The sequence below is a fragment of the Mya arenaria genome, chromosome 9, assembly GCF_026914265.1.
Source record: "Mya arenaria isolate MELC-2E11 chromosome 9, ASM2691426v1".
Taxonomy (NCBI): Eukaryota; Metazoa; Mollusca; class Bivalvia; order Myida; family Myidae; genus Mya; species Mya arenaria.
The window spans coordinates 43,254,170-43,278,196 of NC_069130.1; the positions used below are offsets into that span (position 1 = coordinate 43,254,170).

The window sequence follows — 24,027 nt, forward strand, 5'->3', positions numbered from 1 at the left end:
GTCTGAGTCTGAGACGATGACAGGTTGAATAGTCTATACTCTATAGCATCCTCACACTGTCTGATTTATTCTATCTAAATGAATATATAATAAAATAATATTTTATTATATATTCATTTAGATAGAATAAATCAGACAGTGTAATAATGTAACATTTCGATATTATTCACACCTTTCCACTCGCTTATCTAGAAATACCACAAGTGGGTATTATCCAAATATGTTTAAAAATAGATCGTTTACTTCTGCTTCAATTCAAATAGTGCAAACATTATTATTATGAATGAAATGGGTTTTAAACTTTTGTATATGATTAAAGGAAGGTTTAAATTACATGACTGCCGCAAAGGTACAAAAATCGAAGTGCTAAAAAGAGAGAGATTACAATGGAAACCTGAAAATTTGGTAGCATTTTTATAGTTGGCAGTTGCTAGGGAGATTTCCCAAAATGCAAAAGCGAAAGTAGCTCATTCAAGATGGCTGCCCCCATACAGAACAACTTGCTCTTTTATAATTATTCGAAAAAGGGGTACATATGATCATGGCCGAAGAAAAGTAAGATCTATTTTTGTTATAAATTGTTGTTATACAGTAACTAAAGAGTAAAATATGGATGTTGTCATAACATATTACAAAAGAAACGGCTTTGTTTACTTGGTAAATATCAGAAACACAAATACATTTATGAATATTAAATTAAGATTTGTTGAAAATTTGGATATCTTACAATATTTATCATTTTAATTTCTCTTTCAAACTTGGGCTTTTAAGCTGCACAGTCTCACAGCTTGATTGTATTGATTACTTATATATTTTAAGTGTCTTAAAAGATTTCCATTATGTTAATGCACCAGTCTGACTCAATTGTAACCACTGCTCCCCCAGGTCTGGGGAATAGCTGGGACTATGACTTTCGGTCCAGCCAACCCCGCTAAAATCCCTGCCCTGCGGGGACAAACTGGTGGTAAAACCCAGCCAAATGCCCGCGCACCCCAGAGACCCTATATAAGAAAAAAAGAAGTGAAATCACATCTCATTGTTGGTCTGAAATGTGCAGAAAAGGAAGATTTCCTATTTTATTAATTGTTATTCATTTAATCTTGCATAATAGTTCTTAGATTGTTGTAATATAATGCTTAAGTGTCATATTGTTTTAACAGTCGGTTGCATTATAACTGTAAAAGAAGTTTGATCACAAACATTTAATCATTCTTTAACTGGTCAAGAGTACATGCATGTTATTTTTGTATGAGAAAACCTAATTTAAACAGCTTACAACTGATATCTTGGCAAATAATTATATTTGTTATAAGGACCACATTGGAAATAAGTTGAATAACTTTAATGGGTTAGCCAGTGCTATATATTTCAATTTGTCACATTGAATTAAATCTTTATTAACGCACGTATGTATCCAAAGCATTCTAATGATGTTGTGCTTTAATTAGTATAGACATCATCACTAATTGATACTTTGTTAATCAGCCTGTGTTATAACTTTATGAAATATTTGGTTTGTTACTATGACATATGTATATATATATATATATATATATATATATATATATATATATATATATATAATTATGCACAAATAAATCCATCTATCTATCTATATAAGGCCCAATCTCCTCTATACTTGGCACTATGACAAAACCACCGCAGTCACCCAACTCTGCGGGGCCACCTGGAAAGTAAAAACACGGCCCTTTTCCCCGGTATTCCCCCGGACCTGGGGGGGGGGGGGCGTGGTTACAATTGTTGCATTAGAGTGGTTAAAAATGAATAATCCTTTGCTAGACTTTAATTTGAATGAAAATAATTTAATAATAATGGTTTAACACCAGATTTACAGGTTTTGCGCATAATTGGTATGGGCCAAAAAGTTGTAACAGTATTTATATTATTATTATCTTTCACAGTCATGTATGCCTGCATGAAGAATTAGTACGATCCATTTGTTTTTTTACTGACCAGCATGCATATATATGTGAATGATACTTATTCTTGCATACCTAAAAATGTAATTTCAAGGATAAATTTAAAGGAGTAAGTGTTGTATTGAGATATTCCTACCAAGTGTGGGTGCTCAGGTGTTGATTGACACAAACATCATGATGTTCAATTATTTTTTTAAAAGGTTTATACTCTTATATAAGGTTGTGGGTGCACAAAACCCTCCCCTAGATGCAGATGAACTGATGTCTGTGGAAGACCCCCTAGGAGTATCACACACAGATGAAATTGAGCAGTTTCTGATGCCTTTGGATGACCTACTGGAAGTATCATACACGGATGATGTTCAATACTTACTGATGCCTGTTGATGACCCCCTTGGGGTATCGTATGCAGATGAAGTTGAAAACTTACTGATGCCTGTAGATGACCCCCTGGGAATATCCTATGCAGATGAAGTTGAAAACTTACTGATGCCTTTGGATGACCCCCTTGGAGTTTCATTTACAAACACTGCTAGTGGTAATTTCTTTTCAATGTCTATAAGCTACCAAATTAATAATCAATAAACCGCAATGATAAGATAGGTTTTAAACCACTACCTGTACTGTAACTAAGGCTCTTATATGATTAAAACATGCAGTGATTTTAAAATTCATAAATTGCAAAACTTTATTTTCTTGTTTACTCTGGTCATTCACATCTTCATTGCATCCTTGTACAAACTTTTGGAAATAAGTTTAAACTGTTCCAGATGCTCACAAAAATTGTTGTGAATGAAAAAAATGTATATATATCAAAAGGTTATAACTGTACTAAATATCTTATAAGTTATGCACCTTGTTTGACAATAAAAAAGCTTACCTCAAAAAATGAGTGGCATACTTGTTGGGCACAACTTACTTACCAAACTTTATGAAACATTCTATCCCTATATGTTAGACTACATAGGAACATTTTGGGTACTAGTGTGAAATTCATTTTTTCAACAATGTAGGGTCTAAGATGAGTGTTTTTGCAATGAGGTACCATAGATACAGAAGCAACTGAACGCTTAGACACCCTTTACCTTTTTATGTTAATAATAATTTTTCTTAACTAGTTTCGCTTTTATGGAAACGATTTGAAATATCTTATATAACAATGAAAGCTATGCCCATTCTTATGAAAACAAAAATTAAAAGCATATAATCTATTACTTTATGCTATCATTTTGACAGATGACTATTTCCTTGATGACCTGAGTATTTCTGGACCTCTGTGTGCAAGTACCCCATGTAAACCTGATACAAGCCGGGTTTCTGCAGTGACCACACCACAGAGATCTTTCAAGAACTTTCTTGAGCGTATGTATGTTTTATTATTTTATGAAAAGGAATAAAATAAGAAATAAAGCAATCAAATTGTGAGGAAGTTATTCATGATAATGGATTGATATGATTTAACATGCATGAGGCATGTTTTTCTCACTACGGTTCCTTGCCTGCATTTTTTTTTAAGATTTTTAGTTGCTGTTGGGTTTACACACTTAATTGGTCCCTATCCTCTTGCATTCCAATCATCTTCTTGTTTTTGAAAATGTCATGAAACTGATTGTCATCCAAGTTTATATGCTATTCATTGAAGAAATGGGCAATCTTAAGCATATTATTTCCTTGAAACATTGAGCTGACCAGAATAACAGGTGTGCATTAGAAAAAGAAAGAAAAATTTGAGATGAAAGATGTCCAGTTTCATATCATATCTAAGAGCTTGTTGCTCGAATAACATATGATATCACAAACATAGATATATATGCGCACATTTTGGCTGCTTCTATTTTAAAAAGTATGTGTGCGTACATTTTCTGCTGCTTTTATTTTGAAAGTATATCAAAATTAAAATTGAAAATAACTCTTTGAAAACTAGAGTTAGGCTAATTGGAAAGAAAATATATAGCATCCCCCTTTGACATACACTGTGTCCTTGCATGATTACGGAATTGATTACCTGTCAGACATGTCATCTTTTTTAAATGAAATTTGTCGCGTTTAAAATATTTGATCAGTGATATGGTTTTTCTGTATTTAATCATTATTAACAAGTCATAATGTGTTACAGGAGAAGTAAATTCAGCCCAGAAAATGAAGAATAAAGCACTAGAAGCCTCATCAATCGCAGATGCCCTTAACTACAAGTGTTCCTGTAACAACCAGTGTCTCAAGGACTATACATTCCGTCAAATCAGATCTGAAAGAAAAGCATTCTGGGAGAAACCACAGTTTGATAGAAAAAAAAAATTAAGAATGTATTTATTAGATACAAATAAAGAAGGAAGATTTACCTATATATTTTACAATAAGAAAAAATTATGTGTGAATAGCTTCCTCAAGCTTCTAAGAATCAATAAAAATAATTTTTACTTATCAAATAATGACTTTGCACCTAAGGGAAAGTCCAAAGACGCAAGAACATTGAATGACATTAATTGGTTGGAAAATTGTGCATCATTCTATGGAGACAGAATGCCAAATAGTAATGACATTCTCCTTCCATACAAAACTGTTAAAGAATCCATATATACAAAATACACACGTGAAGAGGACCATCCAGTAAGCAGAGCTCAATTTTTCAAGACCTGGAAAAGCTACTTCCCACCCCTTAAGATCAAACAGGTTAGCTATTATTTTTTCCCATGCTGTAATCTTGACAGATAATTTAAAGCAACTGTGCACTAGATGAGTAATTTGCATGAAAAAGAAAATTGTCGAAAACTGACATAAAATTGGTAAATTAATGTGTACAATGCATTGAAACTTACAAACTGAAGTACCACATAGTTTACAATTTATTTAAGTATAGCAGTTATTTTGTATTTTTCCATTAAAAATGATTACTGAGTATGTCTACCTAGTAGAAATCATTCCTAATGCGTGTCGTGATATCACATGATATTACCAAGTAAGGTAAATAGCTTTAATAGACCACTTGTTTGGAGTAAACTTTCGTAGCACAGTGGATACAACACTGGACTGCAATTTTGGCACGGGTTCGAATTCGGTCTCCAACACAATCATTTTTAGCTCACCTGTCACTTTGTGACAAGGTGAGCTTTTGTGATCGCCTTTAGTCCGGCTTCCGTCGTGCGTCGTCCGTCAACAATTTACTTAAAAGACATCTCCTCCTTAACCGCTGGGCCAATATTAATAAAACTTCATAGGGATGTTCCTTGGGTGGGCTTCTATCAAAGTTGTTCAAAGAATTCAATTCCATGCAGAACTCTGGTTGCCATGGCAACCAAAAGGAAAAACTTTAAAAATCTTCTTCTCCCAAACCACAAGGCTGGTATATTGATATATGGTAGGTAGGATCACCAAATGGTCCTCTACCAAGATTGTTCAAATTATGGCCCTTGGGTCAAAATTGGCCCCGCCCCGGGGGGTCATGGGTTTTCTCTATATGTTTATAGTGAAAACTTAAAAAATCTTCTCCTCTGAACTTACTTGGCCTAGAGCTTAGATATTTGGCATGATTCTGTTAGTGGACCTCTACAAAGTTTGTTCAAATTATGGCCCTTGGGTCAAAATTGGCCCCGCCCCGTGGGGTCATGGGTTTTCTCTATATGTTTATAGTGAAAACTTCAAATATCTTCTCCTTTGAACTTACTTGGACTAGAGCTTAGATATTTGGCATGATTCATCGTCTAGTGGACCTCTAAAAAGTTTGTTCAAATAATGGCCCTGGGGTCAAAATTTGCCCCGCCCCGGGGGGTCATGGGTATTCTCTATATGTTTATAGTTAAAACTTCAAAAATCTTCTACTTTGAACTTACTTGGACTAGAGCTTAGATATTTGGCATGATTCATCGTCTTGTGGATCTTTACAAAGATTGTTCAAATTATGGCCTTGGGGTCAAAATTGGCCCCGCCCCGGGGGTTCATGGGTTTTCTCTATATGTTTATAGTGAAAACTTCAAAAATCTTCTCCTTTGAACTTACTTGGACTAGAGCTTAGATATTTGGCATGATTCATCGTCTAGTGGACCGCTAAAAAGTTTGTTCAAATTATGGCCCTGGGGTCAAAATTGGCCCCGCCCCGGGGGTCATGGGTATTCTCTATATGTTTATAGTTAAAACTTCAAAAATCTTCTCCTCTAAACTTACTTAGACTAGAGCTTAGATATTTGGCATGGTTCATCGTCTAGTGGACCTCTACAAAGATTGTTCAAATTATGGCCCTGGGGTCAAAATTGGCCCCGCCCCGGGGGGTCATGGGTATTCTCTAAATGTTTATAGTTAAAACTTCAAAAATCTTCTCCTTTGAACTTACTTGGACTAGAGCTTAGATATTTGGCATGATTCATCGTCTTGTGGATCTTTACAAAGATTGTTCAAATTATGGCCTTGGGGTCAAAATTGGCCCCGCCCCGGGGGTTCATGGGTTTTCTCTATATGTTTATAGTGAAAACTTCAAAAATCTTCTCCTTTGAACTTACTTGGACTAGAGCTTAGATATTTGGCATGATTCATCGTCTAGTGGACCGCTTAAAAGTTTGTTCAAATTATGGCCTTGGGGTCAAAATTGGCCCCGCCCCGGGGGTCATGGGTATTCTCTATATGTTTATAGTTAAAACTTCAAAAATCTTCTCCTCTAAACTTACTTGGACTAGAGCTTAGATATTTGGCATGGTTCATCGTCTAGTGGACCTCTACAAAGATTGTTCAAATAATGGCCCTGGGGTCAAAATTGGCCCCGCCCCGGGGGTCATGGGTATTCTCTATATGTTTATAGTTAAAACTTCAAAAATCTTCTCCTCTAAACTTACTTGGACTAGAGCTTAGATATTTGGCATGGTTCATCGTCTAGTGGACCTCTACAAAGATTGTTCAAATTATGGCCTTGGGGTCAAAATTGGCCCCGCCCCGGGGGTTCATGGGTTTTCTCTATATGTTTATAGTGAAAACTTCAAAAATCTTCTCCTTTGAACTTACTTGGACTAGAGCTTAGATATTTGGCATGATTCATCGTCTAGTGGACCGCTAAAAAGTTTGTTCAAATTATGGCCCTGGGGTCAAAATTGGCCCCGCCCCGGGGGTCATGGGTATTCTCTATATGTTTATAGTTAAAACTTCAAAAATCTTCTCCTCTAAACTTACTTGGACTAGAGCTTAGATATTTGGCATGGTTCATCGTCTAGTGGACCTCTACAAAGATTGTTCAAATTATGGCCTTGGGGTCAAAATTGGCCCCGCCCCGGGGGGTCATGGGTTTTCTCTATATGTTTATAGTGAAAACTTCAAAAATCTTCTTCTTTGAACTTACTTGGACTAGAGCTTAGATATTTGGCATGATTCATCGTCTAGTGGACCTCTACAAAGATTATTCAAATTATGGCCCTGGGGTCAAAATTAGCCCCGACCCGGGGGGTCATGGGTATACTTGATATGTTTATAGTGAAAACTTCAAAAATCTTCTCCTTTGAACTTACTTGGACTAGAGCTTAGATATTTGGCATGATTCATCGTCTAGTGGACCTCTACAAAGATTGTTCAAATTATGGCCCTGGGGTCAAAATTGGCCCCGACCCGGGGGGTCATAGGTATACTTGATATGTTTATAGTTAAAACTTCAAAAATCTTCTCCTCTTAACTTACTTGGACTAGAGCTTAGATATTTGGCATGATTCATCGTCTAGTGGACCTCTACAAAGATTGTTCAAATTATGGCCTTGGGGTCAAAATTGGCCCCGCCCCCGGGGGGTCATGGGTTTTCTCTATATGTTTATAGTAAAAAAAATCAAAAATCTCCTCTGAACTTACGTTGCTTAGAGCTTAGATATTTGGCATGATTCATCGTCTAGTGGACCTCTACAAAGATTGTTCAAATTATGGCCTTGGGGTCAAAATTGGCCCCGGCCCGGGGGGGTTAGGGTATTCTCTATATGTTTATAGTTAAAACTTCAAAGATCTTCTCCTCCTTAACTTACTTGGACTAGAGCTTAGATATTTGGCATGATTCATCGTCTAGTGGACCTCTACAAAGATTGTTCAAATTATGGCCTTGGGGTCAAAATTGGCCCCGACCCCTTGGGGGGTCATGGGCTTTCTCTATATGTTTATAGTGAAAACTTCAAAAATCATCTCCTCTGAACATACGTGGCTTAGAGCTTAGATATTTGGCATGATTCATCGTCTAGTGGACCTCTACAAAGTTTGTTCAAATTATGGGCCTGGGGTCAAAATTGGCCACACCCCGGGGCTGATGGGTTTTCTCTATATGTGTTATAGTGAAAACTTAAAAAATCTTCTCCAAACTCACAAAGACAAGTAACGTCTTAATTTAAACTGGATAACATATTTAGTACACATACCAATTTTCAATATGGGCCACATACAACAATTAATAACAAATATACATATATAGATACACACGTAAAATCAAGTAGTGACAAGAGCTTAGATATTTGGCATGATATATCATCTAGTTGACTTGTACCAATATTGTTCAATCTTTGGCCCTGGGGTCAAAAAATGGCCCCACCCGGGCGGTCATGGGTTTCCTTATATATGTATATGATGAAAACTTAAAAAATCTTCTTCTCCGAAACCAAGAGGCGAAGGCCTTAGATATTTGGTATGAAGCATCGTTTATCGGACCACTATTAAGATTGTTCAAACTTTAGCCCTGGGGTCAAAATTGGCCACGCCCCGTGTTCATAGGCTTAGGTTTTCAATATTTGTATATAATGGAAGCATTAAAAAATATTCTCTCCGAATTCACAAGAACTAGAGCTATTTGGCATAATACATCATTAAGTGGACCTCTACCTTTATTGTCCAAACTTTGGCATTGGGGTAAAAAATGACCCCGCCCCGGGGGGGGGGGCATTGGTTTTCCTTATATGTATATAGTAAAACCTTAAAAAAAAATCTTCTCCAAAACCACAAGACTTAGGTCTTAGATATTTGGCGTGAAGCATTGTTTAGTAGACCTCTACCAACATTGTTCAAACTTAAGCTTCAAAATTATCCACGTTCCAGGGGTCATGGGTTTCTAGCTCCCCAGTCACTTTGTGACAAGGTGAGCTTTTGTGACCGCCTTTTGTCTGTCGTCCATCATGGGTCGTCCCTCATGCGTTGTCAGTCAACAATATACTTAAACAACGTAGCAACTCCATAAGTCCTAGCTTATTCCAGACTTCTAAAAAACCTTAACTACTTTGAACCATCCAGATTTCTTATCAAACCAATGTGCAATATATGACAGGTGAGCGATTCAGGGCCATTTGGCCCTCTTGTTTACATTTTGGTACCTTTTTACAATTATGATATCAAAGCCTAACATATTCTATTAAATAATTGTCCTGAGATTTGTTACAGAAAAAAACTTTTTGGTTCCAATCTGGTGTACAGTCCCTTTAAAATGATTTATTAACTTCTGGCATCTTTATTTAATTTACGTGACAATTATATAAACATACCTTTAAAAATCACATTATACAGTGTCATTTTAGGTAGCACAATTACTTACAACTGACTTATTATGTAAAAAAACGTTATGAAGACATCAAAACTAACATTATTTTGTCCTTTACCTTTTGCCTTCTATTTTGATTGCTTCTTAATGAGTATTAAATAGCCTTTTATCAAAAACAGGATAATTCTTACATGGATATATTGCAATATACAGGTCTGTAAAATTGAAGTTGTTGTGCCATTTATCAAAATTGTGTATATTGTGGAAGGATGTTTGATATAACCTTGGGTGCAAATCAATCATATGTACAGCAAATAGTAGCAATTATCTGCTAAAACTAAAACAAACTTAATTTGAATGTCATTTCCAGTCTAACTCCTTCTCCAAATGTTCGACTTGTGTGTCCTTGGAAAGACAAAGAGAGAAAGCTGGTAGTGCTGTTGAAAGGGCCAAGTTCTCATCTTTGAAAGATGAGCACCATGAGCGTCAACAGTAAGTTTTGCCTTTAAAGCTGCACTCTCACAGATTTACCGTTTTTCCAACTTTTTTATTTTTTGTCTTAGAATGAAAAACGTTTTGCGAAAATATCTGCAAACCAGTGATATAAGACTGCTTACAAAAAAATCAGATCACAGATTTTCATATGTCCATTTTAAAATTGGTGTTTTATGGCTTATACCGTTACTAATGGTTTAAGAAAAATGTTATTAGTTATGTTAAAAAGGTTATAAGGGGTGTCCCCAAACCCAGTAATGATTCAAAGAGACTGCTTTCCGTCCATATTCTTCTTTTGCGGGTTCCTTCATGCCCCGATATGGAATCTATCTGTCATGTTTCATTTATTTTAAATACTTAGTAAAACAGTTTTAAAGGCTAAACAACGTAATACGATTGAGCAAAACAAAACAATTGTCAAAAACTGACATAATTTTGGTATCTTTGTGTACAATGCATTGAAAATAAGTAATTGAACTACCACTAAGTGTACAATTCATTCATTTTCACACTTTTTTTTGTTTTTCCTTTAAAAAGATTACTAGGTATGTATACCTTTTTATGCATGATAGGCTAGTTGATTTTATCTAGTGATATTACCAAGTTATGTACTAGTCAATTGTACCACCCCCCCCCCCCCCCCCCAATATCAGGGGATTAGAGTCTTTGACTTTAGTCCAGCAAGTAATGGCTCCTGATTGACTTAGTTATTAGGGCAGGTTTAAGTTTTAGGGCAAGTTGGGATTTTCACCTATGAGTCCTTTATTCGATTGACTTAATAATTCACACAGTTGATAAAGGCCATCACATTATGATGTTTGATAACTCCATATTATTCTTTAAACAAAGTTTGGCCCCTGATTGACTATGGAACTAAGGTTAAAGTTTTAGGGCAGGTTTATTGGTTATATCTTTATACCCTTCATTCAATTGACTTAATACCTCACACAATTGTTCAGGACCATCACAGAATGAGGTAACATAACTCAATATTATCCTTAATGCAAGTTATGGCCCCTGATTGACTTCGGTTAAAGTTTTTAGGGTGGGCTAAAGCTTTAGGACAAGTCGGGATTTTAATAAAAAAAATATATACCCTTCATTCGATGCACTTAACATTTGCACAATTAATGACGGCCATCTTGCGATAAGGTCACATAACTCCATTTCAACCCTTAATACAAATTATGTCCCTTAATTGATTTTTTATCAAGTTTTCTATTAATTCTTTATATAAAGGCACAATTTTTATATTCTTAACAACACTTTCATAAAAGGCAAATAAGTTGTTTGAATGACTTGCGTCATTTTTCGGGCAGGCTGGTGGAAGGGCAGCGTGAAAGTCACCTTATGTATCAAATAATTTTAGCTGGGTTTTAACAGAAAGAGACGTGGTATATATTCAAAATGTTTGTCGAGACCTTTAATGGGAATGCGTATGAGGCCCCTAGGATCATGGTCATTACTTTTTACAGAAAAATGGTTGGTATTGAATAACTTAAGTAAGGGTTACATATTGTGACCAAACTTGGTATATAGTAAGAGTTTATTGAGATCTTTCATGACATTGTGTTTTGGGTTCTGAGCGTTATGGTCTAGTTCAAGGTTACTGTTGCTAAAATAGTAATATATGGTAAGTACTGAATAACTCAGGTAAGGGTTGACATAGTTTGTCCAAATTATATAGGACATTAGTTTATGCAAGGTCACTGTTACTAAAAATATATTACTGTTTTAGTTACGGTTGACACACTGTGAATAAACTTGAGGAAGAGTTTATGGATGAATTCCATGGGATTGTGTTTGGGGCCCTTAGGATCAATGTAACTGTAACAAACAATAAAATAAAGCAGTTGAAACTGAATCTCTTCTGCTAATTATTTTTTTGGTCAGAATGCGATTCTTGTTTACTTTTTAAGTTGATTGTCTTATTGTGTTTGACAGACACATATTACATTGTTATTGTATTCACTTCTAAGTTATGCAAGATAATAAATTCTTATATGTTGGAAGGAGCAAATGCTGGGATCAGTATCGCCTAAAGCTGCATAATATCACAGATTGACAGTTTTGACTTTTGTCTCAGAATCAGCTGATTTTAGTATCAATGCCATCAAAAATGCCATGTAAGATAACTAACAATGAAACACAGATCTGAATTGTCTGGAAAACTGCCAAAAAAATCATTTGTCTTACAAAGTAAGTAACACTTTTAGCCAGAAAACTTCATTTTTTGAACATATATATATATATAAACTGCAATCAGTTGCCAGCAGTCTTGCTGCAATGCTTTCAAGACATTTTAGCAAAAATTTCATTTCCATGACAGCAATATAAATATAGATCATACCTAATTACAGAAAAAAAGAGGAGTGAGTTGAACTAATACCTTTAAAAGTATTTCATATACCGGAAAATAAAAGTGTTTCATATACCGGAAAATAAAAGTGTTTCATATACCGGAAAATAAAAGTATTTCATATACCGGAAAATAAAAGTATTTCATATACCGGAAAATAAAAGTATTTCATATACCGGAAAATAAAAGTGTTTCATATACCGGAAAATAAAAGTATTTCATATACCGGAAAATAAAAGTATTTCATATACCGGAAAAAGACCAAATGACTGTTTCTGTGTTTCTGTTTCGCCACACTTTGGAAAAAGGTGTGTCTCTTAGTTTTTGATAAATACATGTTAAGCAAACATTATATTGTTAGATATATTGTGCCACAACCCTTCATTTTCATTTTTGAGACTGTTACCATAAACACAGATTTTTCTTTTTTGGCCTACTTTAGGCTGAGCCTTCATTCAGTGGAGTATAATAAGCCTCTAGTGTTAACATATATAAACTTAAACTAAAACATATTAATAAGTAAGCCCATCAAACATGATAAAACATGATTGTTGATTGCCTAGAAGCACGGTTATTATAGGATAGAACTGCATGTGATTTTATATGGTAAACAATATGTGATAATTCAAAAATAGAAACAAAAACACAGTTTCTGCTTGTCATCCACATTTTTCTTCTGAAATTTCTTCATAATTTTGCTGATTTGATATGATTGTAAACAGTCACAAATAATAATTTCCAAAGCCCTTTAAGATAATAGTAAAATTTGCTCCTTCCAAGATGAAAAATAAAATAGTTGAAAAAACAGTAAATCTGTGAGAGTGCAGCTTTAGGTAATAATTCATTTGTTGACTGGTAACAGAGTTTATACTCATATATCTAAGGGCAATATTAATTTCGAAAGTATATCATTACATTGAGAAATACAAGATTCTCCTGGTCCCCTTTATTTCATAGACAAAAATCCACACAACCTACATTATAATCCAAAGGGTTTGCCCCAAATCTTAGTAATACACCTTATAATTCATGAAGACCGAATGAGATTGTTATTTAGATGGTCTGCAATAAATGAACAAATGTTTTTGACTAATTTTTTTGTTATATTTGTAAGGATGGAAAGGCGTTACTACTACCAGAAAAGGGATGCCAGCAGAACACAACAAGAAACCTACCTCTCCCTGATCATTGACGGCATGGACCAAGGTTTGAAATTCCTCTTCCTTTCTTTGACTTTGTATCAAATACTTATAGCAATATCATAAATGTGTTTATACACTTTAAAATCAGCAAATGAAATAAAAAAGACATTACTCCTGCATACCAAAGTATGCATTATACTGTTTCCAGCTAAGTGCTTTAAAATGGACTTTTTAAATGTATGAACTTTAAGGAAAGGCCAGCTTTGACATCCACATTATGACTGATGGTAATTCTAATACTAATAACATATTATCAATGTTACCGGAAGTGTTCCATTATGAATTTGAGCAATGGTTGTGATATGTGAAGTTAAATGGACTCTCATTGTCAGAACACACAAAATATGTTGATGACCTACAGTATTACCTTATCCATCTGCTCATCTGACTCAGCCATTCAATATATCAAATTTATACTTTCTTAAAGGCTCACAGTTACTATGAAGTCTTTTGAAATGTAATTTATGCTTGTTTATTAAGGTTTATTTCCTATTGTATACTTAAGAATTTGTGACATTTTTTGGCTTAGGTAATAACTAAATAAAAGTTCAAACTTTCAAAATTTGGTCAGAGTACTAGCAATGTAATCGAGACTAGGTGTGTTTTACATGCTTAAATTTTGTCTGATGTATGGCCCTTGGTACACTAAGAAATTCTGAATTGTTCAGATGACAGTGACATATTTTACTTATTTAGTGGTTTATTATAACTGACTGAATGATATAATTTGGTACAAATCTTTAAGTTCCTAACTGTCAAATCAATAAAACTGTAATTATTAGGTCATTTTAAATATTTTGTTACTGTTTTATTTTTCAGCAAAGACAAGTCTGCCTCATTTTGCAGGAAGGCAATCAAAGGTTAGAAATTATTGAAAATTGGAATAAATATTTAAAAACTGGTTTCCAAATAATTCGAGATGAATTCATGATGTAACTGGAGAAATTGAGCTTATTATTTTATGGTCATCTTGAGCTTATTTTCAATTTATAAAAAAACTACTTTATTATAAGTAAATCATGTTGGTTAATTGGCTATATTCTAGAGCATCAGCAATGTTGACCTGTTGAAAACCCACGTTACTGGTGTTATTAACCACGGCAATGGAGGCTTTCATTCCTATGTGGAAATCAACCAGTTCCCACATGATCCAAATCTTACAATCAACATTCTGCTGAGGGCTCTCAAAAAGTCTGCAGACAAACAAGTAAGAGACATTTTAAAATATTAAAAAGCAAAAAGAATGGCAGGATAAATTGCTATTACCTCAGAAAACGCTACAACTAGTTTGTCTCTTAAATATGCCCTTTTAACATGGCCAATCTATAGGGATCGTGATGTCGAACAAATACACCTGCATCGATATCATTCAACGAACTTTAATGCCCTCTGACCTGAAAGAAACACCAATATTTCTTTAGCCTGCTAACAGAATTTGTTGACCTCTAAAGCTATAATTAGAAGTCTGTAACTCACACTATTTTTAGCTCCACTGGCCGAAGGCCATGGAGCTTATGTCGTCACAGATTGTCCGTCGTGAGTGCGTGCGTGCGTGCGTAAACTTTTACTTTAAACGACATCTCCTCTGAAACTGATAAGCGGATTTTGACAAAACTTCACAGGAATGTTCCTTTGGTGGTCCTTTACCAAAATTGCTCAAATGGTTCCGGTCCATTGCACAATATGGCCGCCAGAGCTAAAAATAGCAAAATCTTTAAACGACATCTCCTCTGAAACGGTTCGGCAGATTTTGATGAAACTTGACAGTAATGTTCCTTGGGTGGTCCTTTATTAAAATTGCTCAAATGGTTCTGGTCCATTGCACAATATGGCCGCCACAGCTAAAAATAGCAAAATCTTTAAACGACATCTCCTCTGAAACGGATAGGCAGATTTTGATGAAACTTGACAGAATTGTTCCTTGGGTGGTCCTTAACCAAAATTGCTCAAATGGTTCCGGTCCGCTGCACAACATGGCTGCCAGGGAAAAAAAAAAGAAAAACCTTTAAAGAACATCTTCTCAGAAACCGATGATCAGATTTTGATGAAACTTAACAGAAATGTTCCTTGGATGGTCCTTTATCAAATTTGCTTCAATGGTTTCGGTCCACTGCACAAGATGGCCCCCAGAGGTAAAAATAGAAAAACCTTTAAACGACTTCTCCTCAGAAACCGATGATCGTATTGCAATGAAACTTGACAGAAATGTTACTTGGGTAGTCCTTAACCAAAATAGCCCAAACAGTTCTGGTCTGCTGCACAACATGGGCACCAGAGCTAAGAATAGAAAAAAACGTTAAACTACATCTTCTCAGAAACCGATTATCAGATTTTGATGAAACTTTACATAAATGTTCATCGGGTTGCCCTTTAACCAAAATTGCCCAAATGGTTCCGGTCCGCTGCACAACATGGCTGCGAGAGTTAAAAATAGAAAAACCTTTAAGGACTTCTCGTCTGCAGTCTTCAAGAAAAACATTTTAACCTACTAGCCAGTTGGACTAGCATAACGGCATATTTTACTAGTCCGAATGACAATCTAGTAGTCCGACTATTTTGCCACATTATAAAACTGAATGCTTGAGGTAAATACCTATTTCAATTGAGCAGCTTGCAGTTTGAGTAAACATTTCTTTATTATGATGCTCATGCAGTGATAGGGAGTGACATCCTTCTGTTGGGAATAGTGCTCCTTGTTTTTCAGAACCTATGGGTACTATGTAAAAACAAAAGGCATCTTGCTTGAATAGACTGTAATAATATCAACATGGTTAGAAAAGAAATGCCATGCTTTAATAGCTTTGATTACATTTTACTACTGAAATACCTCCCTTTAATAGAAAAAAAAATAATGTCTTAATTTTTCACGTATAGCATCTTTAAATAATTTTTAAACAATAATAATTTATGAGTAAACATATAAGCATAAAGTTCTCACAAAAAGATCAATTTAAAAACCTTACATTTATACATAGGAAAGTATATATAGACTGAACATTAATTTTCGTTTAAGTGACATTCTGAAAGTTTATGAAACAGCTATTTTTAGTAACTTATATGGCCGAAAAGTGTAAGTGAAACACCAAGTCGAATGTATCTCGTCAGTTCTTGTTCAGGTTAGATATTTGCTTCATAATCTATTCAGATTAAATGTTAACCGATGATCAGATTTTGATGAAACTTGACAGAAATGTTCCTTGGGTGGTCATTAACCAAAATTTGTTAAATGGTTCCAGTCCACTGCACACCATGGCTGCCAGAGCTAAAAAATAGAAAAAACTTTATACGACTTGTCGTCGAAACCGATGACCTTTTTTCGATAAAACTTGACAGAAATGTTTGTTTGGTGCTCCTTTACTCAAATTGCCCAAATCATTTCGGTCCACTGCACAACATGGCAGCCAGAGCTATTAAAGTAAAAAACTTTTTTAAATAACTTCTCCTCAAAAATTGATGATTGTATTTCTATGAAACTTGACGAAAATGTTCGTTAGGTGGTCTTTGCTTGAACCTTTTGGCCAGTGGAGCACAGGCACTGATGTGCCTCTTGTTATTTAATGGCAATGTTTTTGATTAACAGTCCATTGGCACTTGTCCCTTATTGACTAAATTTAATTTCTGCTGTTGGTTAATTCATACATTTTCACTGTTCATTGTTGTCAAAATTGAGTGAAATTATGCTTACCCTTACCTCTTATAAAAACAAAGACACAGATGCATTATTGTTTATTTAAATTATTTTTTAACAATTTAAATAAATTGATCATCTCCAAGTAAGTTCTAAAAAGTTTCTCAATGTTTTATTCCATTTCTGTTTTCAGATGAATTTCCTTCCACCAGTGCTGTACTTACAGTTTGATAACTGTTGTCGGGAAAATAAGAACCATTGCGTGTTGGCCTTTGCAGAACTTCTGGTCTAATTGAATATTTTCAAAGAGGTAAACCCTAAAAACTGTGCAAATGTTTTCATACACTGATGAACTCAAAATAGTAGAAGGTCCCTTAATTGAACAAACTTGGCTATGTAGCATAGTATTACATGTTTCTGCCTTAACTCACCTTATGAGTGCCCTGAAAACATGCATGAGCCCTATATTAATAACCCTGTTTGTTTTTCTGTCTGTCTGTCATAACTTTTTATTCAATTTTTTATTAGCGACATTGATTCGATTTTAGATATCAACCACAAACTGGTCATTTGCTTACAATTATACAATGTTATGCTATAAAAAAAATCTTAAACCTATGAAAAGTTTTAAATGGAAATGAATGAAACATGAACTTATTTACATATGGCAATTGGATCTCTAGCTTCAAGAACCATAACTCTGATTCTGTTTGTTCCAAAAATTGCCTCCACTGACATATAGTGATTTAGCAAATTAATTTCCTTTTAATCAGAACATGAAAGACTGAATAATTAGTCGGTAACATTATGTATTTGAACCCATTTGTATGATTATACAAAAGCTAACTTCATATTATAGGCATTCATGTCACTCTCAAGATTGAGCTGCTGCTGAATGATTATTTGCATAGTCATCATACTTTTAGATAGAATGTGTTCATTGTATTGAGTTCATTATTATTCATAGATTCATATATTGGGTCTCGACATGATATTCAATCACCTAACTATAATAAAAAAGTATAAGTCGGTTGTAGGCCATGTTTTACAGATAATATAAGCTAATGTTGGCCCTGTGGCGATCATGCACAACAGATTTGCAACCTTTGCTCATAATGAGCATTTTCATTAGACATAAAGCATGATATTTGATTATAACTGTGCAAATTTATGATTTTGCAAATATTTCATGTTTATTTTATAGATCCATATATCGTTTTTGATGGTGGGCCACACCCATGAAGATGTCGACGCCCAGTTTTCGCTGATATCTAGAACTCTTAAAACAAAAGATTGTGAAACAATTGAATCCTTAATGACTGTCTGTAACGGTGAACACATGCATACAGTGTATGACGTTAAAAACTGGATCTTGCCAAATGCTAACAAATTCAAACTGATAACAACACCACTTCATTATAAATTTCAAAAGAAGGATGGCACTATTAATGTGTGTTACAAAGGACTCAACAGTCAGGATTGGATTTTACTGGATGGACATTTTCTAAACAAACTACCAATTGGGAAACCACATATAGTTATACGAGATTTTTCCAAAATAAGTGTTGAAAAAAGTGTGAAACAAATTGAAACAATTAAAAATCTATTTAATGAGCATTCCAATTATGTATATTGGACAGATTTCTATCAAAACTTAAATAGGAATGCAATTGAAGACACACCATGGATTTTACCCCTCTTGCCAAGACAGAGTTCACAGATTCCAGCTTCACTTATTGTTCATGTTCCGGAAACAGTTCAGGCAGCAATGGAGAAAGAATTACGAATTCCAGTGGTAAATAATTTATATTCAATAGTAATAGATTTTTGACAATATATTAAATTGAACTGTTTCATAAGTATTATAATTATCACGGCAAAGAAGTAATAGACCACTTTGTTTTTAATAGAATTCATAATTAAATCTCAGAAAGCATTTGAACATTATTGCAATAGAATGAAATTTAACTGACTGGAGAGTCCATTTTGGTTGGGAATGATATTACACATCAATTGCAAAAAGGGTTAAATGAATAATACTTTTTAACTATCAAAACATTTCTTCAGTTAACAGTCTGCATAAAATATGAAAAGACAAAAATATTTACACCAGGGTTTCCATTATAGGTCACAAACCAGGCATCCAAGACAACCAGACAGAAAAAGAAGAAACCCATTCAAAGGAAACCAAACAACCAAAAAAGTAAGTAATTATTTTGAACAGTATAGGAAATTTAAATGGTATAATTTTTATGTATACCTTAAAGTTGCACTCTCACAGATAAACCGTTTTGGCAACTTTTTTTATTTGTTTTGGAATGAGTAAATATTTGCCTAAATATCTGAAAATCAGTAATATAAGACTGCTGACAAAAGATCAGGTCGCAGATTTTCATAATTCAAGCTAAAAGCATTAATTATGGCTAAAAGCATTACATAATCTTTAAGGAAAATGCATAATTTTAACATAATTGTTTTTAACATTAATATGAAAACATGCGATCTGACTTTTTGTCAGCAGTCTAATATGACTGGTTTCAAGGCATTTACGCAAAAAATGGATCGGTCAAAGACATAATTATAACAGATGTTGTCACAATGTTCAATCTTTGAGAGTGCAGCTTTAATATGATCAAAATAAGTTAAATAGTGTTCCAATTATAATCCCACCATTTGGTCATGGGGGCTATAAAGACATCACATTGGGGAGTCTAGCTGTAGGTAAATCCATCCTTGGACTATGTGACAAGTTTACTCATAAGTTTTGGAGTATCTGACTTCAATTTTGACACATATAATAATTATCTTCCTTGAAAAGAGGTGCTGTGCAATTAAACATTATTATGTGTATTTTATTTTAGATTCATTGCCCTCTGATTACTTTTAAAATGTTATCTCTTTACTGGGTCAAGTCTACTCTAGTCCAAAACACCATTTGATTTTATGGTTTTGACTTAACAAACATGTTTTAGAGTTTTTGCCATTCGATCAATAGATGGTATACATCCAGTGATATAATCAGTCAGACCTGTTTAAAACATTGGGTCCGCCATAACTGTTGTCTAATTGTTAAGATTTCAATCATTTTCACAGATTTGTAGAGTCCTTAAAATTGGTGGACCTTACATTAAATTAAGTTAATATCATCTAAAATATAATTAAGCATGCAGGCCTTTGTTGTCTTATTCAGCTAACCTTTCTTAAGTTTTTTTTTTAAGTGTTATGGCCATAACTCTGAAGTGTTAACAATTTGTGCTCTGCTCTTAGTGGTAAAAGTCTGACTTAAATGTCAATGTTGCCTTAATATATATAGCACGGAATTCACTTAACTGGGTTTTCCCATGCCGGTACAAATAAAAGGTGAATTTCGAGCTATTGAAATTCATGTAACAGTCGAATGACTCTATTGTTTCCGAAGTAAAGGGTCTATATTAAAACGGTAAAATTGTGTTTGTACCGGAGCAAAAGCTTGGGAAAACCAGAATATCTATAATTCCGGGCTAAAACTATTTAAATGATATGATGCTAAATTTACTAATGATGTACCTAATTATTACAGACCTTTTTTACCAAAATAATTTATTAAGATCAAGTCTTATAGATCTCATTTATTTGGCAGCTGTTATCATGTGACTCACTCTCCTCAAAACCTTTAACTACAATCTCTATGCCTATTCTTAATCATTATGAGTTTACTTCTCACTTATATTAAAACTATATGCCAACTATGTGCTCATGCTAGTACACAGTTTTCACCAGAATATTATTCATCTGGTTGCAATTTCTGGTTCCACTTTTCAGGGAGAAAAGTAAGAGTTTTCATGGTACAGAAAACAATGACAATTCCAATTGTGGACGAAAGGAAGAGGCATTTCCTATGGAATATATTCTTAAGTGTCTTAGAACTGTTCATACTGACCTTCTTTCAAATTTTTGTTCTAGTTTTGTCAGTTTTGTTGAACATGATGTGTTATTGGATCTTAATGAAATATATTTATGTGTTGATAGCTGAAGTTATATTTACTCATTTAGGACGAAGCCTTGCTTATAGGCATGTTGAACAAATGCAATTTTCAATGTTAATCTGCTTTGATTTTATCGGTAAATCTCATCTGTTGGGTACGTAGTGTTAAATTATTGCCTTTTTTTTGCACCACTGCATTTGAACAAGCAAATGCTAGAACTAGCAGAAATGTGTCTTAGTTTAAATAATTATGATGCAAACAGTATGATGTCACAGTTGAGGTTATTTTGGTGTAGATTTTTATGTTGCAAATGTCTTATCTTACTTTGAATTTTAACTAAGGAGAAAATTGATTATTGTTAAATATTTGTTTTCAACCAAAAGCTTGTGAATATACAGTTATGATATTTGACTTCAGGATTGGCATCCGGCCATTGTAAGTGCACATTAACTTAAACTTATGCCTTGGTCGTAATTAATTAGTTAATATTATACAGTTAAAATATTCAAATGAGCAAAGACCATAACACATATAATAATTGAGTGATTCCCAGTTTCAATTGTAAAAAGAATTATCAGCTGCGGTTTCGCCTATATTTTGGCCATGCTTTGATAACTTGGCAACTTGGTACAAATGTTCATGATCAGAAAATTGTATGAAGTTAACCAAACATAAAATTACACTAACTTTAAGTTTACTGACATTAGCTTATCACTACTTTATATCAGCAAATAAATCATATAAAAAAATTATCTAGATAAATACCAATGATAGAATAATTTTGAGTGAATTTAAGAATCACTGTGCCCTATTCAAACATGCATGTTTTAAAACAATAACTAAACTTTGTGTACAACCTACCTTTTTGTGTCCTTTATCTCCGAGTTTGTAAGTAAAGAAACATCAATTATCAAGGTTATTTCTCACATATTGGACTACTTTTAAACATACTTTTTACCTTATTGATATCTTAATATTTTAAATTTCGTTTCGTACTTAGGATATATTATGGCAATTAGGTATTAGTTCTTGCTGTTGTGTTTAAAAATATTGTGTAAAACATGTTATCATTTGTTATGCTTTTTGTTTTTGTGTGAGGTTTGTGTTTGGTTCCAAGGCACGATTCCATTCATGTTTACAATTATTTTAAATCAAGTCAAAGTGGCTTTTCATATGGAAACAGGGGACATATTACATACGTGTAAGCATTATGAGTCAAAATGCCATGTATGTTTGCTTGTCAAAAAATCCAGACCCATTCTGGGAGGGGGTGAGGTCTTAGAGATATTATGGTTAATGTATACCATGTAAAGCTGAATGTGTTAAGTGTAGACCAGTGGCCATGATGACAGTCTCAAGTCCAAGTCTAGGCTCAGACTCAGAAAAGCATTTTTATAAAGGAACACAAAATCATATTTATTCCATTTCTTCTACAAAAATGTAAGTTAATTATAGTAAAACTTTCAAATATGAATATATTTCAGCAAATGTTACCATAAATGCTCTGATAGAAGGAAAATTACAATGAAATGAAGTTTTGCCATAATGAGTCTTGAGTCTGAGCTCAGAATTGAGACTATTCGTAATCACTGCCCCAGATGTATTCTTGGGGTAAATATCAAGTCCCATTTTATGATTTTAAATGTGTTGGGTTATCCTTTGACACACCACAAACTATACTGAAAATCAAATACATTGTTTAAAAACTGCATTTATATATAAATTCTGCTTCTTCTAACAATATTGTACTGTTTTGTTTATAACCTGTGATATTTCAACATATATGTTTATGTTTGAGACCTTTCAGCTGTTTAATAAATCTGATAAATTTGATTACCGGTATATCATTTTGTGAAGTGCTCTCAGACTCCTCAATAATGTCTATTTGTATTTTTTGTATCATTCTATTTATGGCTGATTATAAATAGTTTTCTTTTGAAGGTTTACAATCATATATGAATATTTTTTGGATTATTTATTGATTTATGTAACCATAAGTAATTCTGCTAAATCTTATTTTCAATTATGAATATTTTCTTTTATCAAACTGCCTTTTTTATATATTGTGGATATGTGAATCCTTTTGATTAGTTTTTGACATAGTTTTACATTTAAATTAAGTATTGTGTTGCCTTGACACAACTTTATACTTATAGCCAAATGAGAATTATGAAATATACACTTCCAAACTTTCTTGGCATTAGATTGTCATGCCATTTTTTTATAAGATGCCTTTAAGTCTATTGTATGGGTTTGTGTGAAAAATAAAATGTTATAAAAATCATTGTGCTATTAAAGTTTAATTATCATGCCTTCAGCAGCATTTGTTGAAATTAGGAGAAAACTGAGCATTGAAACTTCCTTCAATGAAAAACTGGTAAAATGTTTGAGCGCTCAAACAAACTGCTTTAACCGAAAAATGTTTTATTGACCAACATATAGTATACACTGGTATAATGTTTGAGCGCTCAAACAAAATGCCTGTACTGAAAAGTGTAAGGGTGGCCAAACAAATTGCTTTTACAGGAAAATGTTCGAGCGCTCAAACAAAATGCTTAATATGAAAATGTAAGGCGCCCAAACAAACTGCTTTTACAGGTATTAAATAAATGTTCGAGCGCTCAAACAAAATGCGTTGAGTAAAAATTAATAAGACGCCCAAACAAACTGGTTTTACAGGCCAATGTTCGAGCGCTCAAACAAACTTCGAACACTGACAACTAATGTAATCGCTTGAACCATTTAACCATTCTATCAATATTCACATCATTTTGTTTGACTTACTTGCACATCAGACATGTCAGGTCGCTGGAAGGTCGCTCTACCCTCTTATAGTAATATAATTACGTGCACACCAGACAAGTCAGGTCACTGGAAGGTCGCTCTACCCTCTTATAGTAATATAATTACTTGCACACCAGACAAGTCAGGTCACTGGCAGGTCGCTCTACCCTCTTATAGTAATAT

At 33.9% G+C, this 24,027-nt stretch overlaps 1 protein-coding gene across 1 annotated transcript; it reads left to right on the forward strand.

Annotated features, from left to right (window-relative positions):
- The first annotated feature begins 472 nt into the window (after nt 1-472).
- On the forward strand, nt 473-23,344 carry LOC128246640 (uncharacterized). The gene is made up of 12 exons (XM_052964942.1): nt 473-555; nt 2,160-2,478; nt 3,177-3,302; nt 4,057-4,610; nt 9,782-9,903; nt 13,380-13,471; nt 14,287-14,327; nt 14,513-14,674; nt 17,289-17,405; nt 18,300-18,890; nt 19,223-19,298; nt 20,897-23,344. The coding sequence occupies exons 2-9, from the start codon at nt 2,202-2,204 to the stop codon at nt 17,385-17,387; spliced, it is 1,473 nt and encodes a 490-aa protein (XP_052820902.1). The 5' UTR covers nt 473-555; nt 2,160-2,201; the 3' UTR covers nt 17,388-17,405; nt 18,300-18,890; nt 19,223-19,298; nt 20,897-23,344.
- The last annotated feature ends 683 nt before the right edge of the window (nt 23,345-24,027 follow it).

Excerpts from the sequence above, each read along its gene's own strand:
- LOC128246640 (XM_052964942.1), top strand. The coding sequence starts at position 2,202 with ATGTCTGTGGAAGACCCCCTAGGAGTATCACACACAGATGAAATTGAG. Across the intron at positions 2,479-3,176 it reads ATTTACAAACACTGCTAGTG|ATGACTATTTCCTTGATGAC; the intron begins GTAATTTCTTTT and ends TCATTTTGACAG. Across the intron at positions 9,904-13,379 it reads GAGCACCATGAGCGTCAACA|GATGGAAAGGCGTTACTACT; the intron begins GTAAGTTTTGCC and ends TATATTTGTAAG.